Source organism: Staurois parvus, unplaced genomic scaffold (assembly GCF_062004578.1).
Source record: "Staurois parvus isolate SC_StPar_1 unplaced genomic scaffold, SC_StPar_1.0 ptg000696l, whole genome shotgun sequence".
In the NCBI taxonomy this organism is placed as follows: domain Eukaryota; kingdom Metazoa; phylum Chordata; class Amphibia; order Anura; family Ranidae; genus Staurois; species Staurois parvus.
Genome location: NW_028318492.1, coordinates 11,265,958 through 11,293,793, shown reverse-complemented (window position 1 = coordinate 11,293,793; position 27,836 = coordinate 11,265,958). Strand labels below are relative to the sequence as shown.

At 45.6% G+C, this 27,836-nt stretch overlaps 1 protein-coding gene across 1 annotated transcript in view; it reads right to left on the bottom strand.

Moving 5' to 3' along the window:
- The window catches only part of CYBB (cytochrome b-245 beta chain), a 58,252-nt gene extending 32,250 nt beyond the window's left edge, over window positions 1-26,002 (bottom strand). The window contains exons 1-7 of the mRNA XM_089653022.1: window positions 25,889-26,002; window positions 24,205-24,300; window positions 19,725-19,835; window positions 13,682-13,766; window positions 3,343-3,488; window positions 2,401-2,591; window positions 554-683 (exon numbers count right to left, since the gene is read on the bottom strand). Of these exons, the coding sequence (XP_089509148.1) occupies window positions 554-683; window positions 2,401-2,591; window positions 3,343-3,488; window positions 13,682-13,766; window positions 19,725-19,835; window positions 24,205-24,300; window positions 25,889-25,933 (804 nt within the window). The 5' untranslated portion in view covers window positions 25,934-26,002. The remainder of the gene's footprint in view (window positions 1-553; window positions 684-2,400; window positions 2,592-3,342; window positions 3,489-13,681; window positions 13,767-19,724; window positions 19,836-24,204; window positions 24,301-25,888) is intronic.
- Between the last annotated feature and the right edge of the window lie 1,834 nt (window positions 26,003-27,836).

Sequence of the window (27,836 nt, the reverse complement as noted above, 5' to 3'; positions counted from 1 at the left end):
AATTTCCTTTCCTCTATAGAAAAGGGTATTACTGGCTAGGCAGATATATTCCAACATGCAGTAAAATTCCAGCCTGCAACAAAAAAGGCTTGCATGGCCAGGAGAAAAAAACTAATTTACCAATGTAATATTCTTTCGTCGTCTAGTCAAGCAACTCTAATCTGTTGCATCACTTGATTTGTTTTGTGTATGACCACCTTAAAATTTTTCATACAAATGGCTGCTTACTGCAGAGAATTAAACATCTTGGGTGGTAATCTGCTCTTATTTATCCATCACGCACTTGTATGTGAAACCATCAATTTGCTTTTGATACATGTAATCTTGGTTGAAGAGTTAAAACTAGATTTAGGCATACTGTATATGAGCAAATCTGTTAAAGATCTACTCATCAAACACAAAGATTCATCTAATCTAATGTTATACACAGGTTTATTGGAAACCATTAACTGATTTCCACAAATTGGGCGAAAAGGCCAATTAGTTATTTTGTTATTTTGTTATTTCAATCTAAAAATTGTTATACTTCATTTATCAGAAGAAAATACCTTACCACTGGTTCATTTCCATTAAATTGGGGTATGGGACATAGGGGATCTTGACCCCACCGAGTATAATTATTTTTGCATATTTCTGGTGTATGAACTTGAAGACTTTCATAAGTCTGTCCTCGTACTATCTTCCTATAAAAAAATAAAAAAAAAGAATGAAATGATAAACAAACTCCTATAGTTCTTACTTCATAAACAAAGCATTTCAGGGTTCTACTGCCTCTGGTGACATCCATGCTCACTGGGGGTTATTTACTAGAGAGTGCAAAACCTGGTGCAAATCTGTATAGAAAACAATCAGCTTCCAGATTTTATTGCCAAAGCTTAATTGAACAAGCTGAAGTTAGAAACTGATTGGCTACCATGCACAGCTGCACCGGATTCCGAGAACCCCAGTTTTTGTAAATCTACTCATCAGTTTCTCCAGGTGACTGCCACCTCATTAGGAACTGAAAGGAAATACAATTTAACCTCTTCGTGCCTATGCCTCCTGGCCATTTCAGAACTTCTAGATGCCGGAGCAGGCATTCGGGTCATGTGACCGCTGTGATTGACTGTCACAGTAGCCATGTGATCATCAAGCTCCGATAGGAAGCGTGCAGTGGGAGCTCTGGCGATCTACTGTAATGGGAGCGTGCAGGGAGCGAGCTCTTAGCATGGTAAGTTGTTTATACAGGGCCTCATCTATGTGGCTGCTTGGAGTTAAGGCCCTCCCACTGAGAGGCCACATATATGCGCACAGCCAGTGTGAATTGGTTAAAGGAAATGTCTGGCAAAATAAAAAATATTCAGTACATCACTGCAAAACATACACATTTTTCAAGGTTGTATCCCTTTAAAAACTGTGATCTCTTAACTTCCTGTTTGAGCTGACAACTCACAGTTTGATCAGCTCTGTCTAAGTTCTCTCTTCTGGACTACAGAATAACAAATATATGTTATGGATGCAAGGGCTGAGACAGGTGCTGCAAGGGCTGACAACCCTGCTTGGGATTTTGTGTTGTCAACTAAAACAGGTGCTCACTGGATTTCTGGCAGATTACTGGGTATTTTTCTGTACTTGAAGTTTTTAGTAAAGACATAGACATGGGTAAATGTGCATCTAGTGCAGAGATGTATTATACTATATATATATATATATATATATGCATGCAATAAGGAATTATTAGCTCAATGTTAGTGCTTCCCAGTGACAAATTCACAGAGAAATAAGTTGCCTTGCAGGGGTTTCCACCATCACTGTAAACCACAAAACAAAATACTTCAGCCTCTTCTTCTGGACTCAAGCACTCTCACAGCTTAATCTTTCAGCTCTTTGCTGCTCTGTCACCAAATTCACCAGCCCTCTGTCACCAACTTCACCAACACATGCTCTGGCTGGTCCCGTGCAGCTTCACTGACTCCTGGGGAAGGTTGGAGTCCTCCAGACTTCTATGCAGAGACCTCCTGTCTCTCGGGTTAAGCACCAGACAATTGTCAGGTCTTAGACTATAAGGACTGTGAACACCTGCCTACACATCCTGGCACTGGAATTGGAAATTTCTTCCCAACCAATTTACTTTGAGGTCTCTGAGTTTCACACCCTGATCTGTAACTTACAAAACCCCAGAGAAAGGTGGAAACCACCTTTCCGGAGCCACTCAAACTGTGTTCTTGCGAACCATGTGTCCCTTTCTCCTTTTTCCAAAAGGCATACCGGTTGCAGTGACAATTGTTAAAGGTAGTTTTCCATTGACAGTTAAATATTACACAAAATTATTTGTTACTTTGCTGGCAATTTCATATTGGACTAAAGCCTACAAAAGTCACGTGCAGTTGTATTTAGTACAGCTACAAATTCAATACGCACCCAACTCCATGAATAACAAGACCAATGAAGAAGATGACAAAGAGATGATGTGTGTACCAAAACACTTCAAAATATGACCTGCGAATTGTTTTTGTAGAGGAAGTAATGATTAGAATAAGAGCCAATGTAATCACTACTCCAGTGAGGCCAGCGAGAAAGGTAAATGCCACATTCAATCCTCCTATTGGATTCTGTAAAAAGTAAGATTTTGTTTAGAACATTCTTCACTTTAACTGCCAGATTCTACAAACACCATACATTTGAACAGCATAAAAAAGTGGAGATCAGTGAGCACTCAAATGAAGCTGCTATTGCACAATAAGGTAACCAGATAAAACCTCAATAAACATATAAAATCAAGGTGCAACTCTAAAATTAAATTATGTCTGTTAAAATAGATGTACATAAATATAACAAGGATAAAATGTTCATAAAGTGACTGTCCATGCTAAGGTGTCAATCACAGCTGTAAGTAACTTCAATACTTAGTGATGTGCTCAAAGGTGTGGTAAGAATACGCACTCACCAGATACGTATTGTAAATACGCATGTAATATGTATAATCAGAGATCCCCTTTAATGATAGATGAGGTAAGCCGGGTACAGAATATCCTCCCTCTGGATGGTATACAGCTCAAGGGATATCTCCTGGATGATCAAGGAACTAATCCTGCCAGAGGTCCCCTTTAAGGATAGATGGGTGTTTGCAGCCTGGGATGGAAACTCCCTCCTCTGGGTCCTATGGTGAACTGCAGCTAGCTTCCAGGATAGGGTTCTAAATCTCAGCTTTTTTCTATGAGAGCAGATCTTGGCAGCTTGCCATGTCTTTACTGTAAACACATACAGGTATTCCTAAACTGCTAGAAACCCCTGAAATCCCTTTAAGCAATAAAAGTTCAATAAGCCACTATGCAAAATATCCAAAATTGTTTTCCTACTCACTGGTACTTTTGATCGGACGAAGTTAAGGTAGGATTCACCATTCCTGTCCTCAAGGTCAGTAAGAGCAGCTTGAATTGTGCCATTCGCTTCCACCCTGGCATCCACCAGTCTTTCCACATTAAACAAATGGGCCACGGTGTGGATAGCTGAGAAAGGAAACAAAAACCTAAGTAACTACATATTACATGACAGTAACAATTATTATGTTTTATTATGTTTTGGGCAAAGTGGGGAAAAGTAAAAATCTGCGTCAGTCCCGTAGCAGTTGTCACCAGGAAAGGCAGGCACAGCTAGCAATAAAAATATTTCCTAAACTTTTCTCTCTCCAATAGGAACAATGATGACAACATTCTTTTATTAGATATCTCTTGTACCTGCACCGTATAACTTTTTACATTTTGTAGTCCACCGTAACATTATATACAGTATATATAATACTATAATAATAGTGTATATACACACTTTTTTGAATGGATAGGATTTAAATTTGGTAGCCATATTATTATTATTGTTATTTCTATTTCTTAGATTTTAATTAGGTAGAAATAAAAATAAATGTGCACTTATCTTTTTTATTGATGTATTTATTTTTATTAGTTCTTATTTCTTATTTTTAATTTTATTTATTTATTTTACTGATACTGATCCAGCCCCTTCATGAACCTCTGCACTAACAGATCACTTATAATCATTGTTATCAGTAAGTGATAAATCGCTATAGTAAAACTCTAATGCGAAATGCAAGAAAGAAAAATAAAACAGCTTCTGGAACTGTGTTATATGTTTTAGCTCAGTCATTTACAAATTACTGTTTTTTTTTCTCTTTTCATATGGGGCAGCACAGTGGATAAATGGTTAGCACTTCCACCTGGCAGTACTAGCGTCGTTGGTTCAAATCCCAGCCATGGCACCACCTGCCTGGAGTTTGCATGTTCTCCCTGTGCCTGCATGGGCTTCCTCCGGGTACTCCAGTTTCCTCCCACACTCCAAAGACATGCTGGTAGGTTAATTGGCTCCTCTCTAAATTGTCCCTAGTATGTGTATGTATGAATGTAAGTTAGGGACCTTAGATTGTATGCCCCTTGAGGGTTAGGGACTGATGTGAATGTACAATATATATATATATATGTAAAGCGCTGTGTAAATTGACGGCGCTATATAAGCACCTGAAATAAATAAATATCAATATATTGAAAAACTTCTTTGTGTTAAAGAAGGGTTCCAGTGAAAATAAAAAAAATAAAAGCCAGCAGCTACAAAAACTGTAGCTGCTGACTTTTATAAAAATGGACACTTACCTGTCCCTCGATCCCACGGTGTCCCCCCCACAGCCAGTTTCATCAGCCGCCCTGTGTTCCTGGCGCTGGCATCTTCAGTGTGAGCACTCGGCTGTGACAGCTTGAAGCTTCACAGCCGGGTGCTTACTGTGCATGTGCGACTAATGCTGCACTTTGTGAATGGTCCCGTAGTCTTCTGGGACCTGTCATGGAGGGGAGGAAGACAACTTCTGCTTGCGATCACCTAGGCGATTGCAGAAAAATTGGGAGCAGGTACCTGTCAATTTCGGGTACCCTTCCCGCTCCCCAAAGGTGCCAATCCTTAATGTTACAGTTTAAATTGCCAGACATTTATTGAAAACATCTTTAAAAAAAAAACAGCATACAGACCCCCTCCAAATGCCCTCCAAAATTAATAGCAGACCCTTGAAGGGACTATGTGTTTTTTTGGGGGGGGTTTAAGTGTCAATGACATGCCATTTGCCCACTATTTTAAATGCTTTTTTGCACAGTGCTGCAGCACTTTCTATACACCATGGAGATGCAACCCTTCACATGCAGGATTAGAACACCCAATGCATATTATTTAAAGGAATTGTACATTTTTCATGTTAGACACTATGCGTTTTTAAAAATCACTAGCTCCTAGCCAAATAGGATTTTTCACCAGGACAGTGCCCTCTCCCATGCTATTTTTTTCACCCCCTTGCCTGTGAGGCCAAAAAATTGGAATTTTTAATTTGACAGATTCAGTTTCCATTGATTTCAGTGGGATGTGGTTCAGCATCCGAATTTTTGAAGTTCACTGAACAGTGTTCAAACACCAGGGCAGTTTGTCTTATCACTAGTTACTAGCAGGTTCAGCAGGAGAAAATAAAGGAAAAAGATTAAACAAAAACATATGCATCCAATGACTGGTAAGCTTAAATTTATTGTAACTGTACATGTTTGTGTTCTGCAACAAGTTATTTTACCCTTTACTTCAACATAATTCAGAGGATTTTATAACATCCCTTCAAAACAGAATCCAGTTTATGTATATGTTTAACCGATTGCCTTCCAGAGGATTTACCGCCCCTTCCTGACCAGGTCATTGTTTGCGATATGAGTCCTGACCTCAACCCGATAGAACACCTTTGGGATGAATTAGAGTGGAGACTACAAGCCAGGCCTTCTCATCCGACATCATTGCCTGACCTCACAAATGTGCTTCTGGAAGAATGGTCAAACATTCCCATAGACACACTCCTAAACCTTGTGGACAGACTTCCCAGAAGAGTTGAAGCTGTTATAGCTGCAAAGGGTGGGCCAACTCAATATTGAACCCTACAGACTAAGACTGGGATGCCATTAAAGTTCATGTGCGGGTAAAGGCAGGCATCTCAATACTTTTGGCAATATAGTGTAAATGGCAGCAAAGAGGAAACCCATGATGTCCGCCCTAATCTTTATTACAGCAATTATGATAAACCATATGTAGTCATGATAGTAACAGTAAAATAGCTTTTTTTTTTTACTGGTAATGCATAACAGCATTGTTCACCTTCACAACAGACCCTTCTTGAGCTAAGAGCATACAATATCATACCAAGCTACACAACACATCAATATAGTTGTCACCTGATGTCAACCAGGCAGTGGTAGCAACTGTCCCTTCATTTACCAGATGGGGAACAAATATTTCAATATATGAAAACATACATTTGTATGTTGGGCTGTGGAGGGGGAAGAGTGAGGAGTCAGGTGCAGCTCCAGACTTTGGGACCTTTCCCCAGCCTGGAATGGCTGAGTGAAACCAGCTAGCAATGGGCTTTAGCCCACTGTCGACAAAAAATGGGTCACAGGAGTGCAGAATAAACAGCACTTCTGTGATTCACAGGACAAGTACAGCCAAAAGAGCTTTGGCTGCACTTCTTCTTTAACTGTTTTTATGCACTAACATAGCATAAAAAGTGATCTGATCCTCATCTAAGTCACAACAATAGACACACACAAAGGGGTAGCTTATGAGACATTGTGCACGCAGAATCTGGTGCAGCTGTGTATGGCAGCCAATCAGCTTCTAACTTCAGCTTGTTCAATTAAGTTTTGGCAATAAAATCTGGAAGCTGATTGGTTTCTATGCAGAGGTGCACCAGATTTTGCGTTCTCCAGTTTTAGTAAATAACCCCCAATGTGATTAAGCTGATAACACAAAAAATTCTAATTTCTCGTGTCTTTATTGAACACACCCATTAAACATTCACACTGCTGGAGAAAAAAGTAAGTGAACCCATAGACTAATTACTAAATCTAATTGGATTCAGTAATTTGCACACCTGGGGTCTAAGTAATGCAATGACTTTGGAGGTGTGGTTTACAGCTTGATTGATAAAAGACAATCAAACATTGAAGCATCAGCTGATGTGAGCCATGTGCAAAAAAGAGCTCTCTGAAGGCATATGATCAAGAGTAGTTGACCTGCATAAGGCTGGAAAAGGATGCAAAGCAATCTCAAAGTGTTTAGGCATCCATCTGAAGGCAGGTATACATTTGTCTAAAAATGGAGACCTAAAAACAGTTAAATCCAAGGTGATAACATACTGTTCCAAAGGGTTCACATACTTTCTCTTGTCTAATATATATATATATATATATATATATATATATATATACAGTATATATAGTATTTGCAAAGTAAGCAGTAGACACAAGTTTTTTTGAAAATACACAACCATGATATTATTTTCCTGAAAATGATATCTTTCTCATACTGTACACACTGTATATTCAAAAAACTAAGAAACACCAAACTTCCTCTTAAAAAGGGGAATTTATAATTATATCACACTACTTCTAAATTATACTAAAGTTTTCAAATTACAGTTTTAAATTATTGTTCCTTTTTTATTTTTTGCATCATTTGTGAGTTTATTCCTCAACATTAGCTGCTCCAAATGTCTACAAATGAGTCTCAGACAAGTTAAATAATTATTTTACAGCTGGTGTATAAAAGAAAAAATTCTGATTTCATTCTTTCATAATAATAGAATGTAATGGCAAACTTAAAGTATAAACACAGATAAATTAGAAACACAGAAACAGAAGACTGAGGGTATAAAAAGTGGTCCTTCAAGCCTTCCCTTTTTTTTTTTGTAACTTTCTTTTACTATAGATATATGTCCCATGCATGTTTATCCTGTCCATTCACTAATTGGCATGTAAAAAATTCACTATCAGTTTAGGCTCAGTTACCCTGAATACTGCAGAAGGGATCTGCTTTATTTATTTATTTCAGGTACTTAAATAGTGCCGTCAATTTATGCAGCACTTTACATATATATTGTACATTCACATCATTACATTACATTACATTACATTGAGTTTATATAGCGCCAAAGGGTTTGCTCAGCGCTGTACAATAGAGGGGGGGACAATACATGAAACATTACAGCAGCTACGAACAGCACACGAGGGGTAAGAGGGCCCTACTCTTTCGAGCTTACAATCTGGGAGGGAGGGGGTAGTGGTACAGGAGGAAGTGGCTGTGGGGGATGGAGTGGTAGGAGGAATGAAGGAGAGCAGCAGTTAGGTGAGGGTGGGGTAGGCTTCCCTGAAGAGGTGGGTTTTCAGGGAGCGCCTGAAGGTGAGGAGGGAAGGTGACAGTCTGATGGATTGGGGTAGTGAGTTCCAGAGGATGGGGGAGGACCTGGAGAAGTCTTGCAGACGTGCGTGTGAGGAGGAGACCAGGGAGCAAGATAGAAGGAGGTCCTGTGAAGAGCGAAGGGTACGGGTAGGGTGGTACTTGGGAATCAGGTCGGTGAGGTAGTTAGGGGCAGTGTTGTGAATGGCTTTGTAGGTCAGAGTGAGTAGTTTGAATTTGATGCGTTGGGCGATAGGGAGCCAGTGGAGGGAGAGGCAGAGGGGGGTGGCAGAGGTGGAGCGGCTGGTGAGGTGGATGAGTCTGGCAGCTGAGTTCAGGATGGTCTGAAGCGGGGAGAGTTTGCACTGGGGTAGGCCGGTGAGGAGGGAGTTGCAGTAGTCAAGGCGTGAGATAATCAGGGAGTGCACAAGTAGTTTAGCGGTGTCTGGGGTAAGGAAGGTGCGTATTTTGGCGATATTGCGGAGGTGGAGCCTGCATGTGTTTGTCAGTGATTTGACATGAGGTTGGAAGGAGAGGTTAGAGTCCAGAATGACCCCAAGGACTTTGGCTTGCGGGGCGGGATTGATGGTGGTGATGTTAGTAGTGATGGATAGGATGGGGGGGGGGGGCGGGCAGGAGGGAAGACGAGAAGCTCGGTTTTGGAGAGGTTGAGTTTGAGGAAATGGAGCGACATCCAGTCAGAGATGTCGTTTAGGAGGTGAGTGATGCGGGCGGAGAAAGTGGAGGTGAGGTGAGGGGTGGAGAGGTAAATTTGAGTGTCATCAGCATAGAGATGGTAGTTGAAGCCGTGGGAGTGTATGAGTTTGCCAAGGGAGGAGGTGTAGATGGAGAAGAGAAGGGGTCCAAGGACAGAGCCCTGGGGGACCCCAACAGAGAGGGGGAGGGAAGGGGAGGTGGCACCATTGTAGGAAACGCTGAAGGAGCGTCGGGATAGGTAAGAGGAGAACCAGGAGAGAGCGGTGTCTCTGACGCCAAGGGAGAATAGTTTATTAAGGAGGAGGGGGTGGTCAACTGTGTCGAAGGCCGCGGAGAGGTCCAGGAGGAGGAGGACAGAGTAGTCGCCTTTGGCTTTGGCGGTAAGTAGGTCGTTGGTGATTTTGAGGAGGGCGGTTTCGGTGGAGTGTAGGGGACGGAAGCCGGACTGTAGTGGATCAAGGAGGTTGTTGTCAGTTAGGTGGGCGCTTAGGCGGTTGTAGACTAAGCGCTCCAGGAGTTTGGAAGTGAGTGGCAGCAGGGAGATGGGTCTGAGGTTGTTTGGGTCATAGGGGTCCAGGGAGGGCTTTTTGAGTATGGGGGTGATGTGCGCATGCTTTAGGGGGGAGGGGAATACGCCGGTAGAGAGGGAGAGATTGAAGATGTGGGTGAGGGAGCAGATGAGGGAAGAGGGGGGTGACTGGAGGAGTCGAGAGGGGATAGGGTCTAGGGGGCAGGTAGTGAGGCGGGCTTCAGAGAAGACCCTGGTGACTTCCTCAGTGGTAGCGGGGCTGAAGGAGTGCAGAGCTGGTGGGGTTACGGTAAGCGGGGTCTTGGGTGTGGAGGGGGGCAGTGCGGTTGCGAGGTCAGAGGAGGGAAGAGATGAGGGGGAGATAGGGGGGGGGAGGCTAGGTGGGGAGGTAGATTGCGAGTTGACTATGTCCTGACGGATAGCATCAATTTTATTGTGGAAATGAGTGGCAATCTCGTGGGCGGTGAGTGAGGTACTGAGTGGAGGAGGGGGGGGAGAGAGCAGGGAGTTGAAGGTGGAGAAGAGTCGGCGAGGGCAGGAGGAGAGGGTGTTAATCAGGTTTACGAAGTAAGCCTGCTTGGCGGCGTGGAGGGAGGAGGTGTAAGTGAGGAAGGCAGATTTGTAGAGGGAGAATGAACGGGGGGACCTGGTTTTGCGCCATAGTCTCTCCAGCGCACGACTGCGACGTTTGAGGCATTTAGTGTGGTCGTTCTGCCATGGTTGGAGCGGTCTGGGTTTGATGTAGCGTGTGGTTAGGGGTGCCAGAGAGTCTAGGGTAGCTGATAGTGAGTCGTTGTACGTGTTAGTGGCTAGGTCAGGACAAGACAGTGGAAGGATTCTGTCGTGTAGGCGGTCGGCAGCTGAGTGGAGGGGGGCCGGGTTCAGGTTGCGAAGGTTGCGGTGATGGTTTGGCGCTCTGGGGGGGGGGAGTTAGGGGAAGGGGAGATGGAGAACGTGAGGAGGTGGTGGTCGGAGAGAGGGAAGGGGGTGTTAGAGAACTGGTTGAGGGTACAGAGGTGGGAGAAGACGAGGTCCAGGGTGTTCCCAATGATGTGGGTGGAGGATTGCGTGTGCTGTGTGAGCGCGAAGGAGGAGGTTAGGTGGAGGAATTGGGAAGTAGCCGGGCTGTTGTCATTGATGGGGATATTGAAGTCCCCGAGGATGATGGTTGGTAGCTCAGAGGAGAGGAAGAAGGGAAGCCAGGCAGCGAAGTCATCCAGGAAGCGGGGTATGGATCCGGGAGGCCTGTAGATCACTGCGATCCTTAGGGGGGTGGGTGAGAAGAGCCGGATGCAGTGAGCCTCGAAGGAGGAGAAAGTTAGGGAGGGAGGATTAGGGAGGACCTGGAAGGTGCTCAGCGGTGATAGGAGCAGGCCGACCCCACCACCTTTGTGACCGCTCAGTCTTGGTGAATGGGACCAGACGAGACCTCCATAGGAGAGTGCCGCAGGGGAGGTGGAGTCAGTGGCCTGTACCCAGGTTTCGGTGATGGCTAGGAGGTTAGGGGAGCGGGAGATAAAGAGGTCATGGATGGCAGTAAGTTTGTTGCAGACCGAGCGGGCGTTCAGGAGTGCAACCGAGAGAGGGGGGATGGATGCGGGGAGAAGGGGCACAGATATGAGGTTGAGGGGGTTACGGCAGCTGGCGGGAGCAGGGGGGTCCCTAGAGGAGGGGTGAGGTGGCGAGGGGCCAGGGTTCGGGGAGATGTCCCCAGCAGATAGGAGAAGGAGAAGGGTGAGGAAGGTGGCATGGGAATGGGAAGTGTAGGAGCGTGTGGGTCTGATAGTGGTGGCACGTGGGTCGACGGGGGAGTGGAGTAGCAGGAGGAGGTGGTGAGTGCCGTAGTGGGGAGAGGGGAGTAGTGAAGGGGCAATGTAGAGCTGTTTTGGGGGGGTAGGCGGGTAGAGGGAGGCGATTTTTGGGATGGTGGAGAGGAAGATGAGGAGGAGGAGTGCAGGAGGCATGTTGGGGTGGGTGCGGTGACAGTTGGGTCAGGGGAGGTGAAGGGATACAGGTCAGGGCAAGGTGTGTGGGGAATCTGTGTTACCATGGGAGAGTCATTTGAGTCCTTCTGTAGGGGTAGAGTGAGGGTGGAGGGCGGCAGCTGGTTGGCAGCAGTCTGTGGGTGCAGTAAGCTAGCGACCATGGGTGCTGTGGCATGTCTTCAGTGGGTACGGTGGTTCGGCTAGTGGAGGGGTCGTAGGGTGCGATGGCTGGGGGTGATGGTAGGCACGGCGACTGGTGATGCTGGCGGCTCGGTGACTGGGGTTGTTGAGGCCAGGCGTCGGGTGCTGAGGGCTCGGCGTCGTGAGGCGCTGAAGGTGTTGAAGGATCGTCATCAGAGTCGAGCGGGGCGTTGCGGTAGCGATCGTCGGCCCTGCGTGGTTTGTGCTCAACCGTGATCTGTTGCGGCCGGTAGGAGAGACCGCAGCTTCAAGGGTCGTGGTGGGCCATTAGTCGCCGGGGCGTCGCCAGAGGGAATAGCGTGCCGGAAATCAGGGTGCTGGGCGAGCGTTCCCTGGTGTGGTGGCTGGCTGGTAATCCCAGGTGGGGTGGTGGGCAGGGGATCCCCGGTGGGATGGTGGCCGTGCTATCCCTGGTGGGGTAGTAGCGATCCCTGGAGGGATAGTGGCTTAGGGTCCCTGGTGGTTTGGGGTTTCAGGTGGATGGTGGGATCCCTGAGTGAGTGAGTCCCTGGAGGCTGGCGGTGTGATGGTGGTTGGGCTCCCTGGTGGGTAGTGGGCGCCCCTGGTGAAGTACCTGGTGTCCTGGAGCGTCGGTGGATCCCTCCTGGGTTAGCAGGACCGTTGGTGGTGGTGGTAGCTTCCCGGAGCAGCGGAGGCGTCCCGCCGCGGCCGCAATTCCCGCCGCGATTCCAGCCACGGCTGGCAGGAAACACCGCGGCTTCGGGTGCCGCGGTAGGCCTCAGGCTGCTGCGAACCGCCGGAGCTCCGCTGGAGGGACGGAGTGACTGTGGGTGTTGGTGGGGACCTCGGCAGCAGACACAGGGGCCCGGATGGGCCCTGATGGCAGCGGTAGGGGCGCAGGGGTGATCCCCTGATCGGCGGGGACCGAGGAGCGGAGTGGCAGTAGTCCGGGCTGATGTCCGGCGATCCTGGTCGGCCGCGCCAGAAATCGAGGCCGCGGCTTCAGGTGCCGGGTAGGCCGCAAGTCCCGGAGCTCCGGGAGAAAGGTCCAGTGGCCTTCCCTGGCTGGCGAACAGGGACCGGAGGGTCGTGGGGCCCCCGTCAGGGTCCGCTGCCGCCCAGATGGCAGCGGATTGGGGCCGGGGGAGCAGGAGCTCGCCGAGACACGTCCGTCTCGCCGGACGTCCGGATTTACATCAGTCCCTAACCCTCAAGGGGTGTACAATCTAAGGTCCCTAACTTACATTCATACATACACATATTAGGGCCAATTTAGACAGGATCCAATTAACTTACCAGCATGCCTTTGGAGTGTCGGAGGAAACCCACGTAGGCACAGGGAGAACATGTAAACTCCAGGCAGGTGGTGTCGTGGTTCAGATTCAAACCAACGACCCTAGTACTGCCAGGTGGAAGTGCTAACCATTTAGCTACTGTGTTATCTTAAAGTGTTACTAAACCCAGGACCCTACATTCACTATATCTGGTCTCCCACAGTACACACAACATGGAAATGCAATTATTTTAGTAAATATAAACTGCTAAATACCTTTTCTCATCAGCAGATAGAGCAGTTTTGTGACTTCCGCAGAGCACTGGTTAAAGCTTGTAGGAGGAGTTTTCTTTCTGTTCTAGGAAGATGCAAAACCCCTGATCCTCTGTCTGGACAGTGCTGATTGGCTCTGTGCTGATCACATGCACTCTTCCAAGAAAATAAAAAAACCTCTCTAGCAATACACACTAAACTGAGCATGTGCATGTGGCTATGGGTTCAGTCTGTCTTATCAGGTGGACATTTGAACAAGAGGAGGACTAGAGAAAACAGGATCAAACAGTCTTTTTGCAAAATGCAGAGGAGTAACCCCTTAGGTTCCACAGTGAATATAACAATCATGATTTACTGCATGTACAGACTGATTTTACTGTTGTGGGTTTAGTAACACTTTAATTATGAAGAATCAGCAAGTTTTGATTGTATACAACAGGTAACGTAGAGAAAAAAAATCTCTCAAACACTGCATTATATGAAGAATGTAATGTTACTAACTTGTATGCAGGGCAATCATCCATGCCACCATTTTGTGAAAAGTAAGATTCCTATCCAGCTGTCTTCGTATACTTCTTCCACAACACTGCAGGTAAAGAAAATCACTTCATAAACCATGAAACAAAGAGATAATTTCTTTTGACCCCTACAGTCTTTCTACTACAAAGAATATGTATATAACAAAACACCAACATGGCACAATAAATGAGAAGGATAATGCACTGTAAAAAAAAAAACTACCAACCAAAAATAATATTTTAGCTGATTTGACCAAAAGAAAACTAAAATGTAACGGTTGGCACACTTTGTACATCATTGCTTTTTTTAAGGATAAAAGATTCCCTATAAGAAGGTTTCCTATAAAAGTTCTCTGGAAGTTAAATATACATGAGATTTTATTGTTGACTTATGCCCGAAACTCTATTCTGCATTGCAACAACCATTTCGTTTGGCAGGTGCAAAGGCAAGAATTTGTGAGGCTTTTAATTGTTTTAAATTTTTTTTTTTTTTTTGTCCAAGATGGCGGCGGGAGCAGACATGTGTTAGGAGCTCCTGCGCTCCTAGCCCCAATCCGCTGCCATCCGGCCCGCAGCGGACCCCAGCGGGGCCCCTAAGACACTCCCGGCCCAGCCCGACCACCAGGGTAAGCTTCTGGACCTTTTCCCGGAGCTCCGGGAATCGCGGCCTACCCGCGCACCTGAAGCCGGGGCCTCAATTTTTGCCGCGACCGGACCGCATCGCCGGACATCCGCCCGGACCGTCTCCGCTCTGATCACCGGGTACCACCGACCTGCCTGCCTGCCCAGGGCCCTCCCCATCAGCCCTGGGTCCTCATTGACTACCCTGGACCACCAGGAACAGCAAGCAAGGACCACCAAGCTGACAGCAGCCCAGGACCACCCCAGGATACCTGCACGGCAGCACCACCAGAACGGGTAAGCTGCCACCACCGATCCCCACAGACCTGCCAGCCTTCGCAGGGCCCTCCCCACTAGCCCTGTGTCCATCCCTGACCACCAGGAATCAGCTCAGGCCCACTGATCGCTGCTCCGCTGCCCAACCCATACATCGGTTCTGGGCCCACCCCTGGTCACCCTGCACCCAGCTACCGGGCACCCAGCTACCGCCCCTGGACACCCACCACCCAGCTATCGGGCACCCAGCTACCACCCAGCTACCGGGCACCCAGCTACCACCCCTGGACACCCAGCTACCGGGCACCCAGCTACCACCCCTGGACACCCAGCACCCAGCTACCGGGCACCCAGCTACCACCCCTGGACACCCAGCACCCAGCTACCGGGCACCCAGCTACCACCTCTGGACACCCAACACCCGGACCACCCAGCGAAGCAAGACGTCACCCAGCGAATCTCCCGGACCACCCAGCGAATCTCCAGCCACCGAGCCGCCAACATCACCAGACGCTGTGCCTACCAACACCCCCAGACATCGCACCCTACGACCCCTCCACTCGCCGATCCACCGGACCCACTGAAGACCCCTCGGACGCCAGCATACTGCACTCACAGATTGCAGCTACAGAAGGACTCTAGTGGACTCCTCCACGGTGATACAGACTCTCCACATCACCTCGCCCTGACCCGTATCCCTTCACCTCCCCCGACCCGAACAGCACTGCACTCACCCCAGCATGCCACCTGCACTTCTCCTCCTCGTCTTCCTCTCCTCCATCCCAAAAATCGCCTCCCTCTACCCGCCCACCCCCCCAAAACAGCTCTACATTGCCCCTTCACTTCTGCCCTCTCCCCACTACGGCACTCACCACCTCCTCCTGGTACTCCACTCCCCGGTCGACCCACGTGCCACCACTACCAGACCCACACGCTCCTACACCTCCCATTCCCATGCCACCCTCCTCACCCTTCTCCTTCTCCTATCCGCTGTGGACATCTCCCCGAACCCTGGCCCCTCACCACCTCTCCCCCCCTCCAGGGACCCCCCTGCCCCCGCCAGCCGCCGCAACCCCCTCAACCTCATACCTGTGCACCTCCTCCCCGCATCCATCCCCCCTCTCTCGGTTGCACTTCTGAATGCCCGTTCGGTTTGCAACAAACTAACTGCCATCCATGACCTCTTTATCTCCCGCTCCCTCAACCTCCTAGCCATCACCGAAACCTGGGTACAGGCCACTGACACTACCTCCCCTGCGGCACTCTCCCATGGAGGTCTCGTCTGGTCCCATTCACCAAGACTGAGCGGTCACAAAGGTGGTGGTGTCGGCCTGCTCCTATCACCGCTGAGCACCTTCCAGGTCCTCCCTAACCTTCTCCTCCTTCGAGGCTCACTGCATCCGGCTCTTCTCACCCACCCCCCTAAGGATCGCAGTGATCTACAGGCCCCCCGGATCCATAGCCCGCTTCCTGGATGACTTCGCCGCCTGGCTTCCCTTCTTCCTCTCCTCTGAGCTACCGACCATCATCCTCGGGGACTTCAACATCCCCATCAATGACAACACCCCAGCTACCTCCCAACTCCTCCACCTAACCTCCTCCTTCACACTCACACAATACACTCAATCCTCCACCCACATCAATGGGAACACCCTGGACCTCGTCTTCTCCCACCTCTGTACCCTCAACCACTTCACTAACACCCCCTTCCCTCTCTCCGACCACCACCTCCTCACGTTCTCCACCTCCCCTTCCCCTAACTCCCCCCCCCCCCAGTGCGCCAAACCATCACCAGCCGCAACCTCCGCAACCTGCACCCGGCCCCCCTCCACTTGGCTGCCGACCGCTTACACGACAGCATCCTTCCACTGTCATGTCCTGACCTAGCCACCTCCACGTACAACAACTCACTATCAGCTACCCTAGACTCTCTAGCACCCCTAACCACACGCAACATCAAACCCAGACCGCTCCAACCATGGCAGAACGACCACACTAAATGCCTCAAACGTCGCAGTCGTGCACTGGAGAGACTATGGTGCAAAACCAGGTCCCCTCATGCATTCTCCCTCTACAAATCTGCCTTCCTCACCTACACCTCCTCCCTCCACGCTGCCAAGCAGGCCTACTTTGTTAACCTGATTAACACCCTCTCCACCTGCCCTCGCCGACTCTTCTCCACCTTCAACTCCCTGCTCTCTCCCCCCCCCTCCTCCACTCAGTACCTCACTTACCGCCCACGAGATTGCCACTCATCTCCACAACAAGATTGACGCAATCCGCAAGGACATAGTCAACTTGCAATCTACCTCCCCATCTAGCCTCCCCCCTTCCATCACCCCCTCATCTCTCCCCTCCTCTGACCTCGCAACGGCACTGCCCCCCACCACACCCAAGGCCCTGCCTACCGTAACCCCCCCATCACTGCACTCCTTCAGCCCTACTACCACTGAAGAAGTCAGCAGAGTCTTCTCAGAAGCCCGCCTCACTACCTGCCCCCTGGACCCTATCCCCTCTCAACTCCTCCGGTCACCCCCCTCTTCCCTCATCCGCTCCCTTACCCACATCTTTAATCTCTCCCTCTCTACTGGCGTCTTCCCCTCCCCCCTAACACATGCACACATCACCTCCATACTCAAAAAGCCCTCCCTGGACCCCACTGACCTCAACAACCTCAGACCAATTTCCCTGCTGCCACTCACTTCCAAGCTCCTTGAGCGCTTGGTCTTCGATCGCCTAAGCGCCCACCTGACTGACAGCAACCTCCTTGACCCACTACAGTCCGGCTTCCGTCCCCTTCACTCCACCGAAACTGCCCTCCTCAAAATCACCAACGATCTACTAACCGCCAAAGCCAAAGGCGACTACTCTGTCCTCCTCCTCCTAGACCTCTCCGCGGCCTTTGACACAGTCGACCACCCCCTCCTCCTTAATAAACTACTCTCCCTTGGCATCAGAGACACCGCTCTCTCCTGGTTCTCGTCCTATCTATCCCAACGCTCCTTCAGCGTTTCCTACAACGGTGCCACCTCCTCCTCACTCCCCCTCTCTGTTGGGGTCCCCCAGGGCTCTGTCCTTGGACCCCTTCTCTTCTCCATCTACACCTCCTCCCTTGGCAAACTCATACACTCCCACGGCTTCAATTACCACCTCTATGCTGATGATACTCAAATCTACCTATCCACCCCTCACCTCACCCCCACATTCTCCGTCCGCATCACTCACCTCCTAAACGACATCTCTGACTGGATGTCGCTCCATTTCCTCAAACTCAACCTCTCCAAAACCGAGCTTCTCATCTTCCCCCCAGCCCGCGGCCCCCCCCTCATCCTTTCCATCACTACCAACAACACCACCATCAATCCCGCCCAGCAAGCCAAGGTCCTTGGCGTCATTCTGGACTCAAACCTTTCCTTTCAACCTCATATCAAATCTCTCACAAACACATGCAGGCTCCACCTCCGGAACATCTCCAAGATACGCTCCTTCCTTACCCCAGACACCACTAAACTACTAGTACACTCCCTGATTATCTCACGCCTGGACTACTGCAACTCCCTCCTCACCGGCCTACCCCAGTGCAGGCTCTCCCCGCTTCAGACCATCCTGAACTCAGCGGCCAGACTCATCCACCTCACCAGCCGCTCCACCTCTGCCACCCCCCTCTGCCTCTCCCTCCACTGGCTCCCCATTGCCCAACGCATTAAATTCAAATTGCTCACCCTGACCTATAAGGCCATTCACAACACTGCCCCTAACTACCTCACCGACCTGATTCCCAGGTACCACCCTACCCGTACCCTTCGCTCTTCACAGGACCTCCTTCTATCTTGCTCCCTGGTCTCCTCCTCCCACGCACGACTGCAAGACTTCTCCAGGTCCTCCCCCATCCTCTGGAACTCACTACCCCAATCCATCAGACTGTCACCTTCCCTCCTCACCTTCAGGCGCTCCCTGAAAACCCACCTCTTCAGGGAAGCCTACCCCACCCTCACCTAACAGCCGCTGCCCTTCCCTCCTCCTACCACTCCATCCCCCACAGCCGTTTCCTCCTGTGCCTCTACCCCCTCCCTCCTAGATTGTAAGCTCGAAAGAGTAGGGCCCTCTTACCCCTTGTGTACTGTTTGATGCTACTGTTCTGTTTCATGTATTGTCCCCCCTCTATTGTACAGCGCTGAGCAAACCCTTTGGCGCTATATAAACTCGATAAATAAATAAATAAATGTTTTAACCTTCAATGTTTTCTGAAAAAAATAAAAGCATTGAGCCACTAGTGCTGATTTAAAAAAAAATAAAAAACTGGAATGCCGCTGGTTTGACCATAGACCGTATCTTGGGTACAGGTGGAAAACGTGTTTCCTTGTGGCAGTGTTTTGTTATCGTGACGGTGTCTTCTGGATTTTCTCTTCTAATTGTAGGTGCCACACAGTCTATTTATCTTTCGACACAACACAACACTATTGTCTTATTTTTGGTAAAACCTATAGTAGGCAAACTTTGCCAAAAATAGAAATGCATTATTTATTATGGGATCAAGTTAAACTTGAAAGACATTCCTCTTTAATTTTGAATTTAAAGAAGGACCCTATTCTTGTCATGAGTAAAACACTCCAGTTCCCCAGCTAGAAGTCTAGGCAGCCTAGATGATTTCTGACCACCAATCAGTACCAAAGAAATATCTTGTTTTCAATCTATATTGAAATAAGGGGATCAAAAATGTTGCCTCCATGCTGGCAAATAATTTCAAACTATATGCAGAATCCTGGTTTTTAATACATCAAAACTCATTGATAAGATTGTTTAGAATTGTTTAGAGCTATGAGAACCTCATCAATGAGACTTGAGTACTTACAAGTATGTTGATAGGAAAGTGTCACCCAGAGCACCTGGGTTAATCCTTCTTTATCCTATCGCCTTTTTAAAGCAGTGTAAAAGTCTCATGAAAAGTGTTGTGACTATGCATTCAATACAGTAGCTTCAAGGAGAACACCAAACTATCAATTTCTCTATTAAAACCAAATAAGCTATCAAGAGCCATTGAATGGGATTGGATTTGTTATGCTAGCTTTTGGGAACTTGAGTAATTTGTTTTCCTCATTTGATTACGTTAACTTTAACTATATTCTTACCACACTTGATCCACGGAGAAAGGAAAGAAGGTTTCGGCATACTGGCAGCAAGATGAGCAGGCAGTTAAAGTTCAGGCATGCGGCTGGGGCTCTGGCCCAGGCCAGGGCTGACTGCAGCACAGGATGATAAAAAATACATTTATGTTAGTATATAAGTATAAACTCAATAAGATGGCAAAAGTCTTTAATAGACGATATATGGAAAGAGTCACCATAATTCAAAAGGCTCACTGTATTACTCACTGTAATAATCAATTACCAGCCTTACCAGATTTGCCACAATGGTACAATCCCTATGACGTGCCTCCTCCTTTGTTTAATGCCAGAAACTCTGGCTTATTTGCACCTCACAACTCATGTCCTTTCATTTAGGACAGTGGTTCTCAACCTGTGGGTCGCGACCCCTTTGGGGGTCGAATGACCCTTTCACAGGGGTCCCCTAAGACCATCAGAAAACACATATTTTCGATGTGTAAAGAGCAGCTACTGTGTAGAAAGCAGCTGCTGTGTTGAAAGCAGCTACTCTGTTAAACACAGCTACTGTGTTGAAAGCAGCAGTATTGGAGGTAAAACGACACTCATGAATTATAATTACTGGGTAAATAATTTTATGGGTGGGGGTCACCACAACATGAGGAACTGTATTAAAGGGTCACAGCATTAGGAAGGTTGAGAACCACTGACTTAGGAAGTATCTATTCTTTGGGGTTGATTTACTAAAACTAGATGCATAATGCATAGAAACCAATCAGCTTCCAGGTTATTTTGTCAAGCTTAATTGAACAAGGCTTTGCACAAGAGAATGTTAAAAGTTGATTGGCTACCATGCACAGCTGCACCAGATTTTGCACTTGTTTTAGTAAATCAACCCCTTTGTGTCTCTTGTAACAGCATGGTAAATAGCACCTTCCACCTCTAGTATCGTGGACACCTCACTGATGACCATAACAGATCCTTCTCTTGCAGAGAAAAACTAAAATAGTGCAGGTACACATGGGCTCCATCCTTGCACTATGAACCCAGTATTTATTAGTATTTAAAAGAAAGCAGCTGATGGCTTTATACAAGAGGATGTGAGCCTGATCTTCTGCCTGAAACATTACCTTACCTCATTAATTAAATGTCTCTTTCTACTCTGTTACTGAATGAACTTTGTAAATATAAAGATATGATGGATGTCCAATTTTGGCAAACAGTGGATGCCTGGTGCTTTATCCATATATACTGTATAAATCTTTGTGAAAGACAATTTCATGGTCTCCTTAAAGCTCAATTGAAATTTCAGTTTAAATCACCTAATACATTGTAGGTGCATCCAAACAAAATCAGGGAGGTTTACAAAGAACGTTGTAGACACCCTTTAGGGTTCTGTTGGTCCTTCGGACCAAAGTTGCTGGTGTTTACACCAGATTCATGTACCTCTCAGTAACAGGCACATGAATCTGTCATAGGCTACCATTGAGGCTGGAAAGTCTATATCGGGCGGACTGACCATTTGGAAACTCGGGCACTGCCCGAGGGCCCGGGGTCAGTAGGGGGCCCCATGAGATGCCCCTGGTACCTTTTTTATAGGCTTTTTTGAGTTTGGGCAAGGACACAGGGGCCCCATGATCCCCTATTGCCCGGGGGCCCCATGAGTTGTCAGTCTGCCCCTGGTCTATACTGCACATTCCTTCCTCAGTGCGCTCATCAGGTCCATGTTATGGAATCTACCCAAATCAGTGTGCTGTCAATAAAAAGTAAGGTGGATGTGATAGAAAACTAGCTTCTCATTTCCTCCACCCACTCAACAGGCAATTAGGTCATAAAGACTAGTTCCTCATCAGACCCACCTCGCCTTGACTTGTCTTTTCACAAACATGGGCCTTGCCATATTTGAGTAATAGCATCAGTAGTATCCCAGCCCATTTGTTTACATATAGCGTTAACCTGGTAATCTCCTGGCTGATGGCTAAATGGAGTCAGGGATAGAGTCCTGTGTAAGAAGCTTTCACATTCATGACAGCTTCCTAGTACGGACATGCCCCACTCTGAGCACTGGCATTTGTCTTTGTGCCAGGTCACAATTGGTCTTAATGTGGTTTTAAAGGCAGCTGGTTATTAACCTTCATGCATTCTATGTACAGCTCCCCCTGCAGTCCCTTCCCATATACTCACCTGAGCCCGATCTCAACCCAGCGATGTGCATGAGAACCAAGGCTCTATCGGCTCTCTCACATCTCATTGGCGTAAAGACAGCAGCTGGAGCCATTGGTTCCCACTGCTGTCAATCACAGCCAGTGAGGAGGAGACAGGGATCCTGTGGGACAGAGGCGGCTTGGAAGAGCAAGCAGCTTGCAATAGGGGCACTCAGTGGGGGGGCAAGGAGCCAGGAGCAGCAGTGGTGGACCCAAGAGGAGGAAGATCGAGGCTACTCTGTGCAAAACCATTGCATAGAGCAGGTAAGTATGTGTGTAATTTTAAAAAAATGAACCTTTAGAATCACTTTATTTAACAGTGGTTTATTAACCGCTTCCCATCCACCCTGTAGCAGATATACTGCTACAGGGCAGCAAGGGTGCGCAAAATCATGTATATATACGTGATTTTGCATTTCCTGATAGGGGGCATGTGTGTGCCCTACCCGCGCCACAATTCGTGGCCGCGGCTGTCAATCACCCCAGGTCCCAGGTTACTCACCAGCACCTGGTGATTTCTAACGATCTCCGGCGGGGAGGAGAACTGTTTTGTTTACTAACAGTTCTACTCCCTGTTAGCTTGGGCACATTGCTTTGGATGGCTGTGCACAGCACAGCCATTCAAACCAGTGTGCTTACAGTGAAGCACACTGACACAGCCCCCTAGTAAAACACTCCCAGCACACAGTTAACCCTTCGATTGCCCCTCATGTTAACCCTTTCCTGCCCAGTGCCATAGTACAGTGTCAGTGCTTTTTTTTTAGCACTGATCATTGTATTGGTGTCACTGGGAATGTCAGTGACTCCAAGTCAGTTCCCCCCAGTGTCAGAATGCCCGCCGCTGTCCCGCTATAAGTCACTGATCACTGCCACTACTAGTAAAAAAATTTCACTTTCACGTAAACCATTTAATTTACACATATTGGGATATTTTTTTAGCAAAGACATGTAGCAGAATACATTCTGGACATGTTTACTAGCCAAAAATTGGAAATATTGTTTTTTTCTTTAAATTGTTGGTCTTTTTTTTATAGCTCAAAAATTAAAAACGCACAGGCAATCAAATACCACCAGCTCAATTCGTGGGGAAAAAAGGACATAAATTTAATTTGCGTGCAGCGTTGCAGGACCGCACAATTGTCAGTTAAAATAATGCAGCACCATAACGCAAAAAATAGCCTGGCCAGGAAGGGGGGCATCCCCCTCAGCAGGGCAAGTGGTTAACAAACAAACTGGAATTCAGACTCTGTTGCAGCCAACGCGACAGGTTCTAAAAGTGGTGGAAGAACTATTTGAATTTGTTGCATGTGTCTTGTGCAGATGTTTGCCGGAATCAGGAGCAGGTAATTTTAAGGGTATTTCTGCCAGAAAATTGTAGTAAACGTTTATTGAATTCCCTAGAATATGTTCAAAGATTTAAAGTTTGTTTTCTAGAAAAAAAAGCAGTCACCGCCTGAGTAGACTCGTTGCAGAGTTGGACCCCTACTCTTTCTATAGAAGCAGTGATCTCTCTGCATAAGCCAACACACCCCCTCATAAATCACAGCCTACAGCTTCAGCTCTCAAATCAGCAGAGTGTGTGAGTTTTGAGTAAAGCTCACTTCGGGGCATGCTGACAGGGAACACGCTTTTCTACTCCAGCTGTGGATGTTTTTTAAAGAAAACAAATTGTAAGCCATTGAACACCCATTGTTTTGATACAACTGGAATTTATATAGCTGGTTGAGGTGCTTGTAACTGTATTAGTGCACTTGTGATAGAAACAATTGAGTACTGTCCATGAAATTTTTTTTTGTTTGCACTAACATACAATTTTGAGGATGAGCTTTCAAGGTATGTCCACTTCTTCAAGGTCCAGGCAGTACTACCTATATAGCTGGTTTAAAATGAAATTTAAATTGAGCTTTAAATTATACATTTAATATCAATATTTCATATAGAAAATCTCAGTCAAAAGGCAAAATGTAGCTTGAGACTTTTTATAAACCTATATTTGATAATAAAGCACAGCAATACACAGTATCTATCAAGAAAAATTAGGTTTAAAAATTACAGGACTGTACTAAAAAGGCAAGAAGTAAAAGCTGAATTTCTACAGTCATCTTTAGACTTTTTATAAACATATAATTATTAAAAATAAAACACATCAATGTATGTACAGATTTAAAAATTAGTACTGTACTATAAAATGGGTTGTAGAAGCTGGGTTTCTGTATTTCATCACTGATAATAAAGCGTTACATCAATACCTTTATTTAAAGTTAATGTTCAGTTTTTAGAAAACAGTAAGTGAAAGTACTTACTCCATAAATCTCTCTAGAATAGATATATCGTCTGCCTTCCTCATAGACAACGTAAAAATTCCAAAATAGGAAACCATTCAGTCCAAGCCATGCCAGCTGAAAGATAATATTACAATCACTGAAAATGATTTTTTGTTCAGGGGCACTTATCTTGTTTATGCTATTGATGTACATTTTATGATTTACTGCCAAAATTTGAAGTATTTTATGTTCCTTTAATAGGTAACGACATATTTTAAACTTTAGAACTAAAATTTTTCAAGGCAATACTACTATCAACTCCATTTAAATGTAAATTATGAATACAATATAAACCACAAGCTGGGGAATGCATAAAGCAATTATACAAGATAAACGGTCTTTATTGGACATGTACAGGAACAAAAATGTTTTGGGGCAAGTGTTCAGAGCCCATAACTGTTCCAGTGAAACTCAGCAGATGTTAACTCCATAAGGCTGATTCAATGAAACCCACATAAAGGTCATCCTATATAAATTGCACGCAAAACTGTCTTTAGCAGTTATAATATTTAGTAGAATTTATTTATTTCAGGTACTTATATAGCACTGTCAATTTACGCAGCGCTTTTACATATATATATTGTACATTCACATCAGTCCCTAACCCTCAAGGGGCGTACAATCTAAGGTCCCTAACTCACATTCATACATACACATACTAGGACCAATTTAGACCAGATCCAATTAACCTACCAGCATGTCTTTGGAGTGTGGGAGGAAACCGGAGTATCCAGAGGAAACCCATGCAGGCACAGGGAGAACATGCAAACTCCAGGCAGGTGGTGCCGTGGCTGGAATTTGAACCAATGACCCTAGTACTGCCAGGTGGAAGTGCTAACCATTTAGCCACTGTGCTGCCCATAATAAGTTATAAGTTATACATTAATGGACATGTGATCAGAAACAGTAATTTGTGCATTACTAAGGGTAAAAAAAAGTTTTTTTGTTAATCCATTTGTGAACCATTATGCAATTTTTTAATGTGCCTAATTATTGCTAAATTGTGCAACATTTCTATGTGATATGTGCCTTCGAATTTTCCAACTCATACAAGCCTGATTGTTTAAAAAGCATGCAAGGCTTATAACCCACATCTCAGTCCACTGTCAAAATCTCTCATCAAAAACAACAAATAGACAAAGAAAAATTGCCCAAATTGAGTATAATGTTAAATGTAAACTATTTTTTGATGTTACCCAACCTTTCATCATCTAAATTTTTAATGTTTGATACATTTCAAAAATCAATAAAATGCATCTGTTAAACAATATGAGTATGAGGCTTTATAGTAAATACTATCTTGCAGTGAGAATTGAAATGAAATAAATAAATATATACATATATGTGTTTTATGCCCCAGTTATTATTGCACTGCATTTTTTTCAACCTAACAAAATCTAGGTGTATTAAGTACCTGAGTACAGTTATTCCTAGTTGTTTAGTAAATCATTTTCAGCAGTAAAGTTTGCCTTTCCCTAGCAGAGTTAGCGGCTGCTATTTTCTTATATCATGGCAATTTTCATGTAAATAAATTAATATACAGCAATGGTTAGACCTGCCTTGCATCATATTAAGCTAGTATGCTTACATTTTGTGTTAAAATTTGTAGTACTAGCTATTAGTTTACATGTGCTAGAAGATATGTATAGATTTTCTTACTCACAATAACAATGATGGAAAGTCCTTCGTTTACCACCCAGTTGCTCATTCTGGTACTGTGTCTGACCACCAAGGAACTTCCACTCTGAACACTGAGTGTGGCACAGCTGCAGGGAAATATATCTGTGGGGAAGTGAGAACAGATAATCAACAAGCTGTTTCCTTTTTAACATGACCTTCCCCCATGATTGCAAAAAGTAAATCACATTATTAAGATCTATATCTGGAGCCGAATTCTCACCTTACTTAATTAGTGACTGCGCAACATATAGGGGTTGATTTACTAAAGGCAAATAGGCTGATCACTTTTCAAGGGAATTGGCCATGGAACTTAGTGAATGTGGTAAAGTTTTACTTTGCAAAGAATATTCAATCATGTGCAAGGATAAAATAACAAAAACAGCATTCTTGCATGCATAGGATTGGATGATGGAGGTCAGCTGAGCTTCACCTCCTTCATTAAGCTCTGGGGAAAATTCTCTTGCTATATGCAATTTTCCTAGCAAAATGAGTTGTCTACAGTAAATCAAGCCCATAAAATATGACACTTAAAATGATTTTTTAATTTTTAAAGTGGCTTTAATTTGTACACACCATAAAAATTGTCTCAATTGTACCGCTTTAGGTTATTTTCTTTCCATTATTATGCCATAATCAGAGCTGTTCCTTTAATTCACAAACATGTTATTGGTTTGAAGGTTAACAGGTAAGCATACAGGTAACACAATATGCAATATACAAGCACTGCGCTTTAGGATGAATTAAAAGGAAATTCACTATGTGTACAAATAAATATTTTAACTTAGCAAAAAAATTCAATGTTGTTGTTGTACAGTGGGCTCAAACGTCTGAAGAAGTCGATAGATGAATCATGTTAAGGTCTGACTGTACAGCAACTGGAAGTGACAGTAAGGCCCCCCCCCCCCCCCCAAAGTGACACGCGGAAGTCATGGAAGAACAGACCGGATGAGATGCCATTCACTCGCTGAGGAACAGGGTTATACCTGACAGTCCATATTTGTGGTTTTGATGAGCATTGATATTAGAATGTTTGTGAGTAGATTTTTAACTCAAGTGAATAAAGCTATTGGCAAAATTAGAAAGCATCTACAGAGTCAATAGGATTTTCCTGGTACCAACAAGGGCACATCAACAACAAATGAATGGTTTAAAACCACATAAATTTATTACAAAGTATATCAATATTAAAAATAGTTAATATTAAGATATTAACAACAAATGGTTAAAAAGTCCCCCCTTAGCAGGCTGTACTACAATCAACACCCTAGATGCTGTCTCATACCAGAAAGTTGTTGTTCCACAATGAAGGTAAGTTTGCAATCAACCTATCTCGACATGTTTTGCAGTTTCCTGCTTCTTCAAGAGTACAGTGAGGCAAAAGTAATTTCTATAACAAAACAGAATTATACAGAATAATATCAAACAATACAAAAATACCAAAAAAATCAAAAACATGCAGTATCAGTACAAAAAAAGGCTATGAAACAATTCCAGTAGATGGTAACTGGTTTGGCCCTTACCGCTAATACCAGGCAAAGATGGGACCCAAGTGGGGTGCAAGCTATATCCCTCTGGGGTAAACCAGGGATCACACATTGAGGCCATAACTGCCTATATGCATGTAACAAAAATATTATAAATATTCGACTCAACTACACCATAAACGATCCCAAACAAGAAAACATGTAATTCAGCCCAGGAGATACCAGGTAAATATTATCATCACATTCAAAATGAGGGGCTGATGAAAACAGAGACAGCATCACATAATGAGGTACTCTAGGTTGCAAAGTGTATAATCCAGTCACTGGAGCTTATTTAACGATGATTTAGATATGGAAGTCCAGGGGATGATGGAATGAAAACACCACTGGGTCTAAAAATAATAATATATGACATATGTTCGAAAGAGCAGGGCCTTCGATCCCCTC